Here is a 14131-nt window from a genome sequence, read left to right on the forward strand (position 1 = left end):
GTAGGTTGTGACCAGATTACAAAAGGACTTGAAAACTAAATCAAGTTGCTCGTCATGAAGGCTCTCTAGGGTGACAAAAATCCTAAAGTTGAATCCAAAGACTTAAGAAAACACCATAATTTATGGGTCACTGGGGTAAACACAGATTATGTTTTTTATAATTTTTATCTCATATTTCATTCCAATTCCCTGCACTTATTAATGAGAATGCTTAGATAATTGTTTTCTAAGGAGAATTTTCTATTTGTTTAAGATATGAGTTTGGGGAGTTTGAGAGGTAGGAAGTGAAGGTCTATTCAAGAAACAGGCATGAGAGAGTGAATCATGAAGTGAACAGGCTGCAGAGATTCTTCAGTGGAACAGAAACCTGAAAAGAGAATGGTGAGAAGTGGTGATAACAGCTACCAAGTGCAGCTGACAGACTAGTTTCTGGGGACTCTAGAAGAAATGGCACAGAAGACAGTATGAAAACCTTCAGGGAACGTGTGTGTACATTTGCCCAGGGACATTTGATAGGAGTTTCTATTATGGTCTATTAGCTCCTGTTTCTTAATGGTGTCAAGACAATAGACAAAAAACTGTCACATATCCTAATGATGGTGGATTAGGAGATCCTTTTAGATGGCACATTTCTTAGCCAAAAAACTACCTTCAAGGTAATTATGAGTAATTATGATCGAAAGGTCTAAATTCAGTGTTCTATGAGGGGCTGTGAGAAAGGCTTATCCTTTGAAATTAGACAAATCTGAATTTGAATCCCAGGTTTGCTAATTACCAACTGAGTGATTTTAGACAAGTTATTCAACCTCTTTGAACTTCAGTTGTCTCATCTGTAAAAGCAGAGAATACCTACCACTCAAAGTTGTGGAGAAAATTAATAACATGGCATATGGAAGTGCTTTCCCACAAAGTACCTGGTACACAACTGATATGTGTATCTTCCCCCTTGTTGGTGAAATCAGTGTCAGATAAAAGGGAAATTACTAGTAACCAAACATCCTGTAAGCTTCCAAGTCCAACTTCCTTTATTAAACTTTACAAGAACTGCTAAGTAATAGCAAAATAGATTCATTTCCTTTTTCTTTCCTTTTCTTAGCTACTCAATAGGATGGGTATTAAGGAACAGAAAAATGTCAGATACACTTTAAAGGAATAATGAGAGTAATTCATATAGCTCAGTAGTAAAAAGAACCCCATTTTAAAATGATTAAAGATCTGGGTAGATATAGCTCCAAAAAAGATGTATAAATGGCCAAGAAGTGCACAAAAAGATGTTCAACATCATTTGTCATTAGGGAAATACAAACCCAAACCATCAAAACTACTTCATACCTGCTAAGATGGCTATAATACAAAAAAAAAAAAAAAAAAAACAGACAAATGTTAACAAGGATGTAGAGAAATTGGAAGCCTCATACGTTACTCATGGGAATGGAAAATGGGATAGCCGCTTTGGAAACTTGTTTTGCAGGTCTTCAAAATGTTAGAATTACCATATGATGTAGCAATTCACTCCTAGGTATGTATCCAAAAGAATACCCATATGTGTACACAAAAACTTATACACTAACATTCATAGTAGCATTATTTACAAAGCCAAAATATGGAAATAACCCAAGTGCATCAGCCGATGAGTGGATACACAAAATGTGATATATCCATACACTGGAATATTATTCAGTCATAAAAAGGAATGAAATACTGATAACATGCTACAACTTGGGTGAAACTTGAGGACATTGCACTAAGTGAAAGAAGCCAGTCACAAGAGGTTACATATTGTTATTCCATTTATATGAGATATCCAGGTGAGGCAAATGTATAGAGACAGGAAGTGGATTAGTGATTACCTCAGGGTGAGGGTTTGGGGGTAGGGAGAATAGGGATAGACTGTCAATGGGCATGAGGTTTCTTTTTAGGATTGTCGAAATATTCTAAAATTGATTTTGGTGATGGTTGTGAAATTTTGTGAATTTATTTAAAATCATACAACTGAATAAACTGTTCAATATGTAAGTTACATATCAATTAAGCACTAAAAGAAAAAGGAAGAATGATGGATTGTTATATCCTGAAACAGAACTGTCTGTACCATTTGAGAAAATTATGGAGCTCAAGCTGTAGACTGAGGGAGGCACTCCATACACACCTCCAGAACCTGGAGAATTTGCCTACATGATATATTATTTAGTTGTTTTGCTTTGGTTTTTTGGGAGAGAAGTACCACTAGCACGCAACTGCAGCAATGAATATTCTCTGGGCATTGTTCTACTTTGTGCGTTTTTACAAAGTACCAGCACATCAAAGGATATCTAGGCTTGATTTCAATTCTTAGACAGACAATGATACCTGAGACTTCTTGGGGTCATTAGTGAATTTTAAGTCCCAAGTCAGCCTGCCTCTTAAGCAAAATGTTCAGTGTACTTCACCGAAGTCTCCTTCGGCATTATATCCTTGGGCTTACACTACAGAAGGGGTTGAAAGCCCCCAAGTGACTGAATTTTAATTTCATGCCATCAATGGTTAACATTTTCATGCATTTATGTATGTCTTATGGTATAAGATTCATTACTTTCTATAAGAGTGCCCATAATACTTCTAAAAATATATATACCCATAGAAGAAGACATAGTTAAAGCAGTGCTAAAAATAAAGTTAAAATATAGTCAAATGCTCACTTCCATCCTTAGGTCATCATTCATCCTGATGCAACCTAAAGGATCCGTTCCTGGTTGGGGGCCAACTTTAGGGCCTGGGCACCTGGCAATAGAAAACAAAGTTCCTTACTACAGGTGGAAAGACTGAGAATTCCAGCAGATACCAAATATTTCCCTTCCCTGCCTCAGCTTAACCAAATTTCTAATTAAGTTCATGGTTTTAGTAAGGCATAAGGAAAGAGAGCTCCAACCTTCAGCAGAGACAGGACAGAAACCAGAGAGAATCTAGCCAAAAATGAAAATAAAGAATTTGCAATTCAAAGCCTTGCTTCCTCACCCTAGATACAGGAAGGAAATTTCACCGAGGTGGATAGGGTTCATGAACTCCACTGACACTTTGAAACTTTTCCTAAGGAAGGTCAGTCTGTGGACTCAGAAAGGTGAGTATGGACAAGCTTTGAGCTTCGGGAGAGGGTAGGTGTGGGGACATGGATTTGCAGAGGCTCATTAACCTTGAGGAAGAAGGAATAGAATATGATCAAAGCCTCTCTGAATGAGTTAACTTAGCATATACAGAGTATATTCCTAAAACCTGGGAAACATTTCAGGCAGCCTAATCTGTCTTTTACATCTTAGAATGGACATTAGGGAATTCAGAGAACAAGAAAAGTCACTTCAAAAAACTATAGAGGTACCCTTGTTTTAAAATTTTCAATTTTCAGAAAGTCAGAGGAGTTCTATCACAAAAATTCCATTAATAAACATGTTACGGCCTCAGGATACTAAAGTCTAAGTGATTAAAAGTTCAGGCAATAGGAATAGGCCACCCATGAAGAATAGGGTAAATATATTTTGCTCTTTTAACTTACTTGTGTCTTCTAGTCACATCCAAAGCACCATCCTCTATTTCTCCATAGTTGGGGCTTTCACATGAAACCTGGATTTGTTTGGCTACACCTGAGAAAAGTGTCAATTCCAGCCGTGGAATTGCTGTGAGACTCTCTAGATGCAAGGCATCTGCAGAACAGAAGAGAATAAAACCAAATTTATTTCTGGTTTAAACTATATTTATAGATACATTTACATAAATACTATAGATATATAAATATTATTTATATTTACAAATATATATATTTATAAACATATATTTATAAACTTATAAATTATATATATATATAATTTATAATATATAAATTCTTTTCCTCTTCAGAGATTGGATCACTGCTGAAAAAGCAGAGGTCAGTTCAATTCTATTAACCCTTCCCCTCCTTGATGCCTAGTTATATGAAGTGAAAATGCTTTTTTTTTTTTTTTTAAGCACAGTGGAAAGGGGTCAGAAAATCTTTGCCCACTAAGCAACTAGAAGGGTCAACAATCTGCAGTCAGAGGGTAAAATTCAGCCAGCTGCCTGTTTTTGTCAATAAGGTTTTACTGTAACACAGACACACCCCTTCATTCAATACTGCCCATGGCTGTTTGTGTGATACAACAGCAAAACTGAGTAGTTGCTGCAGAAACCATAGACTCTACAGCGCTTGAAGTATTCACTGCCTGGCACTTGCCAGAAACAGCTTTTCCAACTCCTGAAGAGAAAATGGTTAGACATTGTGATGGGGACCTGAGAAAAGACAAGGGAAATAGGGTAACAGACAATGTTTTTTGGAGGAAACCATCTTGAGTCTAGGAAGCAGCAGAGTTTAATAGAAAAAACAGGCTTTGGCATCAATCAGAAATTTCTAGTTCAAATCCTGGTTCTGCCACATACTAGTTGTGTAATTTTGGATAACAAATAAGTAAACCACTCAGAGCCTCAGCTCACTTACATTTGAGGTGACACAGGACATTAGGCAAATTACTCAGTGTTCCTCTGTTTTGTTGTTTTAAAATGGAGATTACATTAGCACCTACCTGGCAGGGATGTAGTGAGGATTAAATGAGGTAATAGTGATGTTACGAGCAGAGAACTCTGCCTGGCATATAGCAGGCACCCACAGACACTGTCAGCGTTGTGGTTGTGTTATCACTAGTGTGGTGTGAGTAAAATCATTGCTATAAAGCACCCAACTATTGCTTGATACAAAATGGCCATTCCATTAGTCGTGGTAATAGTTTGCCCTTCTCCAGTTGAAATGATCCATAGATCAGTATACTTGTTATTTATTTCTTCTTAACTTATATATTTATTTTATAAGGATACCTTTTTTAAAAAGATTTTATTTATTCATGAGAAACAGAGAGAGAGAAAGAGGCAGAGACACAGGCAGAGGGAGAAGCAGGCCCCATGCAGGGAGCCCGACATGGGACTCGATCCCGGGTGTCCAGGATCACACCCTGAACCTAAACCTAAACCGCTGAGCCACCTGGGCTGCCCCTTAACTTTATTTTGATAATCATTCCATTTCTTTTGTTGTTTCAGAACCAGCCATTCACTTTTGCTTTCAACCACATCTAGGTTGTGATGAAAGATGTCACAACCCTGAGCATTTCCTAAGACAAAGCTCATTCCCCTTAGCCTGGCACTGAGTTATAGCCCATGATTTGACCGACAACCTGTTCCAAACATATTCTACTGTATCACAACCAAACTCCTCTTGCTTCCAAAATGACTTGTCTGACTTTGATCCTTCTTCAAACACTTGAGATTTTTGCATTTTTCTGTTTTATTTTTGTCTTCCCCAATAAGAATACGTTTTCCGTGCTCTTTGTTTTTCCAAATACAACCCGTCTTTCAAGGTCTGGTTCAACTCTCATTTCTTCTGTGGAGCCTTCTCTGAGTTCATTCTAATCTCCCTGATAAACTGTGAGCTATTTTAGGATTTATTCTCTGTTATACATAATATGGTGCCTTGCACACAGTAGGTGCTCAAACGTAAGTTGATTGATTGCATTCAGGGATAAACATCCAAATATTTAACAACTTTTCCTGTACAAATATAATTGTGATTAATTATTTTCCCTTTCGAAAAGAACCCTACTCCCCAGCCATGCACAATAGGATGGATGTAAGGGGTGGGGGGGATTCTCCATGCTTACCTAACAGAGGCGTGTACCAGCATGTATGTTTGAAGGTCAGGAGTGTCTGATGTATTCGTGCCTCTTGACCACTATATTGTTTATGGCTACACTGCTTCTGAACAGAAAATTAAATAGTATCAGATATCTAAAGGGGTGTAACATAACATATTTCATTATCTATTCTCCTCATCTCCAAAGGTATAAAGAATATCACTGGTCTCAACCCTGTGAGAGAGGTCAAAAGAAAATAAACGATTCCAAGTAATAAAGCTTTCAACATTTTGGTCAAAAGCTATACCCTATAAAGTATAATTCTCAATAAAAATCACAGTTCAATAATTTAACAGTATTTTATCAATTACCAATAGTCAACATTCTCATATAAACAAAAGCCTTGAGGAGAAAGGTATATATGAGAGGGAAGCTTAGTTAGTTATACAATATTTCTTCATGATACCACAATTAAGTAATTTAACATATTACCATATTGTAGGGTCTGCCAGAATCGTATGCATGTGTGTGACTAAGAAAAAATAGGGGCTCCTAGGTAGCTCAAGTCAGTTAAGCATATAACTCTTGATTTTGACTCAGGTCATGATCTCAGTCTTGAAATCGAGCCCTGTGTTGGGCTCTATTGGGCATGAAGTCTCCTTAGGATTATCTCTCTCTTTCTCTCCCTCTGTCCACCCTTCCCCATTTGTACGCTCTCTCTCTAGAAAAGAAAAAAGGTAAAAAAAGAAAAAAGTACGTATCCATTGCTTCATCTAATAATCTCTCAAAAATGATCTGGCTTAGAGTTCTAAGACTACTAACACATACTGGACATAACTTTCTCTTTTGACATAGTAGTGATTCACAACTGACACTCAAATCATTTCAAAAAGCTTAAAACTTACCAGTTGTTCTTGAAATGGTTGTTGAATTCCATCTGTGCAGGACAAGGGATCAGAGTGAGGAGATTTCTCATCTAAACAGCTCTGTCATGAGAAAATGGTGAAGCATATTCAAAGGCAGAATGATGACAAAGATACAAATCACATTACACTTATGAGAAGACATGATACTACCTGAGGAGGGTCGTATTGGCCAGTTTGGTCAAGTATTCAACTTTAAGGGAAGGTTTATGACTGTAAAGTTTTATTGCATTTCCCTCCTTGCTTCTTCTAGGAATGAAATTTAAAGATCAGGGACAGGAAATGCAATGGTTTTGTCATTGAAATCTTTAGGCAGAGGCCAAGGAAGCTTGTTGGAGACATGTCATGTAGTGAAGATGGTGCTTGTGAAAACTTCACAGCAATTGAATTGTGACCTTAATCCAGCAGGCAGAAACACACCTATCATAGTTATATTGTAATATAAAATTGTATTGGTGTTGCTAATAGGATTAAAGCATATTTAGATGTGGAGGTTTTCCCACTTCAATTTATTGTAGGGGGCTTTTTAGGCACTCTGCCTAGCTTAATCTCCCACATGAATAATTTTTTTTCTACTTAAACAGATGTGCCTGCATTATGCCCTGGAAACAGATAGATACAGACATCACCCTTCTATCTTCCCTTCCCCGGTCCCTTCCCCCAGTGCCAACCTTACTGTTCCTTATGTTCCTCATTTATGAACAAAAAAAGAGAAATTTGGCAAGCATCATAAGGGAAAGAAATACACTGAACTCTACCATGGATATATTGAGATAAACAGAAAGAAGCTGAAAGTTTAATTCAAATAGGAGGTAAAAGAGACAGTAACCACCCCAGCCCATCTAACAGTGCAGAAAGGAGGTGCCGAAGACTAAAACATTGGCCCTTTGCTAATAGATGCAGTAAATTCTAAAATGCTTCTTCCCTGAAAGATGTTATTAGGAGCCACTGACTAAATATGAGTTCTCCCCGCTTATTTTGCTAAATGCTTTCAGCGCAAAAGAGACAAAGTCCACCAGAGCATTTTCTTCTAAATTGGTTATTTAATTTTATGGTCAAAATCATTGTCTATTATAAATTAGCTTCCAATCCTTATACAAATTGGACCTCTTCCCCACAGTAAACACACATCACAGGGTTTGTTTTTGTTTTTTTTTTTTTTTACCTGAAACAGCAAGCCATGGAGGCGTCCTTTAATTAATTTCTTTCTCAGTGATTCAGTTGTTGCTATAAAGAGAATTCATAATCAGCTTAATATGACAATTTGTAACCCCCTTTCCCTTCATTCCTTTCATAAACTTTTAACAGTTTTAAATTTGGGGTCTGAGAAAAAGAGAAGGTAATGTCTTCTGAGAATGGCGTTCTCAACTCACATCTTGCAGAAATGGAAGAGCAGAAAAGGCTAGAGCAGCCAAACCACGACCACCTCTGGGCATTTAAAATTAACCTTGACAGGTGCATGTGAACTGTCCACTAGACATGAGTCACAGAATTATTTCACCTTAACATAGAAATATACCTTAGAGGTCATTCAGTACAACTGCCTAGAATGCAGAAATCCTCTCTCCAAGAAGCCTCTGCTTGAGCTGGTTGTGATGGCAGCCTTAGAAGTGGAACCCAGAATCCTATGGGTAGGTCTCAGATGATGAGAACACTATTGTCCAGAGGATTGATTGATTTCTTTCTTTCTTTTTAAAATTTTATTTCTTCATGAGAGATACAGAGAGAGACAGAGACAGAGGCAGAGAGAGAAGCAGGCTCCCCATGGGAGCCCGATGCAGGACTCAATCTCAGGACCCCGGGATCACACACTGAACTGAAGGCAGATGTTTAACCACTGAGCCACCCAGGTGTCCCTTCTGTAGCATTTTTATGTCTTAACAGGGATAGAGGATTTCAATGATAACTGGTTTTTTGTGGAGCTAGAATCAGACTCTTAGGAGAATGCTCAATTCAGTATACTTTTTCATGAAATTAAAAATGTCTGTCTTTCTACTTAACTGAAATCTGCCTCCCAATAACTTCAAATTCTCGTCTCTGGAGTAACAGAATGAGGAAGGAAAAATACCTTTTTAACTCTTTGAGTTACACACTGACATATTACTTACCTAACAATCCATACTCTTTGAAATATAGCCAAGGACCAGAAAATAGGCCCAAGTCTTTTGAACTAAAATACATGTTGATATTCATGCCCTTTATTCCTGTGGCAATTCCTCACATTTCCACTCATACAGTAAGCTCTGAATTTATACATAATTCTCACAAGCTGGGACTGTTTTCTCAGCCCACAGATGATTAAAAACAAAAATTACAGGAGGGTAGGAAGCTCTGCTAGATGGAGACATATTAATAGCTACCACTTTTTTTTTTTTTTAAATCACTAACAGCAAGGAAAATTAATAGCAAATACTCTGGTGTCCAAAACACATACGAATCTGGTACAACAGTTTTATATCTCAATAGCCTGAAAAACTCTGAGCCACAATAATACTAATATATGTGAAAGTACATAATCTAATTTTCTATTATATTGAATTTTATTTATTTATTTTTTTATTTTTTATTTATTTATGATAGTCACACAGAGAGAGAGGGAGGCAGAGACATAGGCAGAGGGAGAAGCAGGCTCCATGCACCGGGAGCCCGACGTGGGATTCGATTCCGGGTCTCCAGGATCGTGCCCTGGGCCAAAGGGCCAAAGGCAGGCGCTAAACCACTGCGCCACCCAGGGATCCCTATTATATTGAATTTTAGATAAGACAGAATATATCCACTCTATTTAATCTTTCAGTTATATTGAAAATTACCCCTGTAAAATTCTATTTTTTAAGAATTTTTTTTCTAAAAATAACTTATTTCACAATTAAACTTGACACAGTGTTACCAGGTCCACTAGGAGGGAAAATACTTTAAAATTTTTTTCTAACATATTTAAGTAATTACATTATTTAATTTTTTTATTAAATCTTTTTAAATTTTATTTATTTATTTATTTATTTATTTATTTATTTATTTATTTATTTATTTATTTATGATAGTCACACAGAGAGAGAGAGGGGGGCAGAGACACAGGCAGAGGGAGAAGCAGGCTCCATGCACCGGGAGCCCGACGTGGGATTCGATCCCGGGTCTCCAGGATCACGCCCTGGGCTGAAGGCAGGCGCTAAACCGCTGCGCCACCCAGGGATCCCCATTATTTAATTTTTAATACTTAAAACTCCAGTAAAGATTCTATTAACAGAAAATTCTGTTAATTCTACTAAATAAGGCATTATCCTTCTCCCGACCTACATTTAAGCAACAGTAACCAAACTTTTCAGAAGTGGCGAATATTATGTTTCTGAAGGTCGTGTATCTCCAAAACACTGCCTTTGGATTTCCAAATTAAGCTTGTGTTTCAGAAGAAATAATGAGTTAGTATAAGACTGTCTAAATTGCCCATCTGCTTTCCCACCAGGCAATCTTGGATTTTAGGAATAGTCCATCTCAAAACATTTAAATCGTAAACCTTATTTCAACAGATGTTTTGTGCAATGTGTAGCAACTGTTTCCATATGTTCCATAAGGCAAAACGGTTGCCTTATGACCCTAGTTTGCATTCACCTTTGCATTCTTTGTTATGTGTTTGGAGTTGGACCTGCTATGTCTCTAGGACATTTAGATTTCACATGGAAGCAAATAAAACAATGGCCACTGTATTCCCTGCTGTTGCCATCTGTGATATAGAATGAGACCAAGTATCTTGGATACATTGCCTTTGAAGGAAGCTGAGGTAAAACAACTTTCCAAATGACTATACAATGAGCTTTTCAGGCAAAGGCCCTGCAATTAATTAGCTGTTGATAATGAAAACTATAGTATTAGAGATATAATAATGCTAACTATCAATGATGGCTGACACTTATGGAGTATGGACTTTTATAACACAATATATATGTTACCTCAGGTACTATAAAACTGTATATTAAAAAAAATCAATTTCATTGAAAACCACAGACCAGAAAAAAATAATTTGCAAAACAAATACATATGTCTGTCAAAGGACTTGTATCCAAAATATGTAAAGAAATCCTACAACTCAGGAACAGAAAGACAAACGTCTAATTTGAAAATGAGCAAATGACTTAGATATTTCACAAAGAAGATATACAATAGCCAAACAGCACAACACACGAAAATTGCAAGATACCCAGAAGAATGGCAAAAATGAAAAAAATTGACAACCCAAGCATTGATGCCGTAGAAAACCTGGAACTCCCACACACTGCTTGTGGGAGTGTAAAATGTTACTGACCCTATGGAAAACTGGCAGTTTCTTAGTTACAGCTACACTATGACCTAACAACTCTGCTCGTAGATCTTTATCCTAGGTTAAAAAAAAACATATGTCCACACAAAGACCCATACACAGATGTTCAAGTAGTTTGCTCCATAACAACCCAAACTGCAAACAATTTAGATGTCCAATAATAGAGAAAAGATAACCAAATTTTGGAAAAATTTCATTCAAAGAAATAGGATTCAATCATGAAAAAAGGCATACCACTAATAAACACAACATATTAAGATAAATATTATGTTGAGGGAAAGAAGACAGACACATACAAAAGCACATATTTTATATCTCAATTCTAGAAACTAAACTAACCCATCAGTGATAAAAATCAGATCAGAGGCTGATCCTCATGGTGGTGAAAGTGGGGGAAGGGCAGTGACTGGAAAGTAGCACAAGGGAACTTTCAGGGGTTATAGGAGTGTTTCATGCTTGCTCCGGCAGCACATATACTAAAATTGGAATGATATGGAGAAGATTAGCATGACCCCTGTGCAAGGATGACATGCAAATTCTTGAAGCATTCCATATTTTTGCCATGATGTCCTTTGACAGATAAAAAGATAAAGAGGATGTAGGGGCAGCCCGGTGGCTCAGCGGTTTAGCACCTGCCTTTGGCCCAGGGCGTGATCCTGGAGACCCGGGTTGGCGTCCCATGTCAGGCTCCCTGCATGGAGCCTGATTCCCCCTCTGCCTGTGTCTTTGCCTCTCTCTCTGTCTGTGTCTTTCATGAATAAATAAATAAAATCTTAAAAAAAGAGGATGTGGTATATATCTATGGTGGAATATTACTCAGACATCAGAAAGGATGAATACCTACTATTTAAATTGACATGGATGGAACTGGAGTGAAATAAGTCAATCGGAGAAAGACAATTGGCATATGGCTTCACTCATATGTGAAATATAAGAAATAGTGAAAGGGACCATAAGGGAAGGGGGAAACTGGGGTAAAATTAGAGAGGATGACAAACCCTGAGAGACTCCTAACTCTGAGATGCAGAAGGGGAGGTGGGTGGGAGGATTGGGTAACTGGGTGACAGGCATTAAGGAAGGCACAGAATGAGATGAGCTCTGGGGGTTATACTATATGCTGACAAATTAAATTTAAATAAAAAAATTTAAAAAAAGATAGTAATCACAGGTATACCATTAATATGTTGAACATAGGCTGTCTCGGTGGCTGGGTTTGAATTCTAGTTCTGTAACTCGCTAACTCTGTGACTTTTGGTTCATTATTTACTTATTCTGAGCATTAAGGTCTTCATCTAAAAAAAGTGTTAAAAAAAAAAAAAAGTTCTGTGTTTGGGTGTGCATTTGGCAAACTGGAGAAACAATCCACTTAAGATCTGAACATTTCGTGATGTTAATTATGCATCAATAAAAGAAGGAATGTAAAAATCACAATAAGAACCAAAAATATCAGAGTTTGAGATAAACACGGTTAGGGAGAGACCATTAAAAATGTATACACAACACTGTAAGCAGAGTACTACCAAACACACTTCTACACTATTAGTGCCTAGGAAGATAACTTGGATCACAGAGACGTGCATCTTGAAAAGACCAAACGCTGCCTCACAGAATAATAGAAATGCACAATAACAAAAGCGTAGAGATGCTGGTGACATTTAAATGGCACAGTGCTGGTGGGATGCTAAGAAAATGCAGATGGAGGTGGAAGTCAGGCAGTGGGACTGCTGAATTGAACGCAAGAGGGAGTACAGTCTGCCACAAGCCAGAGCTCTGCAAGGCTGGGAGGCAGTTCGCTTGGGGGTGGGGTGGGGTGGGGGGATGGCCCAGGTGCAGACACTTGTTTTTAATTTTCTTAAAAGAAAGCTAAAAGGGCTTCTGCTGCCTGTCAGCAGCCAAGCTGAACACTTTCTCCTTCCCTGCTGAAGGTCACAGTTCTCTTCCTACCGTCCCAGATCTTATTCCCAGGAAAATCATGAATGAAACGATAAAACTTCCATATTACACTCACGTCATTATCCATTGGCTAGTGGTAAATGAGCTAATGCATGTGGCAGAAACGTGCTCTAGCGGAATAGACTCTGCCGAGTGTGACCAAGCACTAGCTTATTGCTTTGCATTTGTTATTTATAAATTAGCTACTGCATTTTCTGGAAGGGGATACTGAGACCAGAAAGATAAAGTGATTTGCCCAACTTTATCCAGTTTCGCTTTTTTTTTTCTTTCCAGTTTCGCTTTTGACCTCGAATCAGAAGGTAGGTTTAACTTCAAACACCATGCTCTTAATCATTATGCTATACTGCCTCTGGATTATTTTATCCATTTCTGCATCTTACATTTGGGAAAACTTAGGCCCCCATCTCATCAGAGCTGTTGAGCAAAGCTCCATCTGATTTTGGGTTTTTCTCTTGGTCCTCAACCCAACACCTATCTTTAAGGGTCTCAATCACCTGAACCCCCGTTTCTAATCTCATTTCCCTCTTGTGTACTGACTGTTCAAGACACGTGGCTCTCATCTTGCATCCATCCTCAAAGCCATAAGGTTCTTATCTGTCCCATACCACATGCCCTCTGTGCTAACTAAGGACAGCAAGTTAGAAGACAGTCTCCAGTGAGATCATCTAGGTGAAGCCCTTCTCTAAACTATAAGATTTATACAGATACTATGTTTAAGGAATTACGATATACAGGAGTGTTTCAGGCTCTTTTGCAGGGAAATATTCATAGTTTCTAAAGGTAATAAATTTCCTCATTGTTGATTAAATCAGGGACTCAATGAAGGTTTCATGTTAGGGGCAATAAGAAGATGAACAGCAAAGAGGTGATGTATTAGATCAAGTGGTCTATGTTTCATTAGATCACTCTAATATATTGAGTGAATGCCCTAGATCTAAAGCCTTTTTTTTTTTAAAGATTTATTTATTCATGAGAGACACAGAGAGAGAGAGGCAGAGGGAGAAGCAGGATCCTGGGATCAGACCCTGAGACAAAGGTAGATGCTTAACCACTGAGCCACCCAGGTGCCCCTAAGAAGCCTTTTTATTTCCTTTCCAAAACAAATATCCATTTATGCACCTAATACTGCCTTTGTTAACAAGATACTTAGATACATACATAGATAAGAAGCAGAAGAAAGGAAATATGTAAGTAACCATTCAAGAAATTTAGCAGTACTAATGGGACATTTCATGGAGGCTAGCATGTACACTGACAGCCTCATAAATCAGTCCAGTCCT

The 14131-nt window shown here is 37.8% G+C and overlaps 1 protein-coding gene and 1 non-coding gene across 2 annotated transcripts in view; one reads left to right on the forward strand and one right to left on the reverse strand.

Moving 5' to 3' along the window:
• The window catches only part of IRAG2 (inositol 1,4,5-triphosphate receptor associated 2), a 120350-nt gene that overhangs the window by 36563 nt on the left and 69656 nt on the right, over window positions 1-14131 (reverse strand). Inside the window, 5 exon segments of the mRNA XM_077870694.1 lie at window positions 2679-2760; window positions 3527-3674; window positions 5691-5787; window positions 6569-6649; window positions 7752-7813. Of these exon segments, the coding sequence (XP_077726820.1) occupies window positions 2679-2760; window positions 3527-3674; window positions 5691-5787; window positions 6569-6649; window positions 7752-7813 (470 nt within the window).
• LOC144297769 (U6 spliceosomal RNA) lies at window positions 11351-11457 on the forward strand. Its single transcript, XR_013364636.1, has one exon. It is a non-coding gene; the product is annotated as a U6 spliceosomal RNA (small nuclear RNA).

Source organism: Canis aureus, chromosome 25 (genome assembly GCF_053574225.1).
Source record: "Canis aureus isolate CA01 chromosome 25, VMU_Caureus_v.1.0, whole genome shotgun sequence".
Classification (NCBI taxonomy): Eukaryota; Metazoa; Chordata; class Mammalia; order Carnivora; family Canidae; genus Canis; species Canis aureus.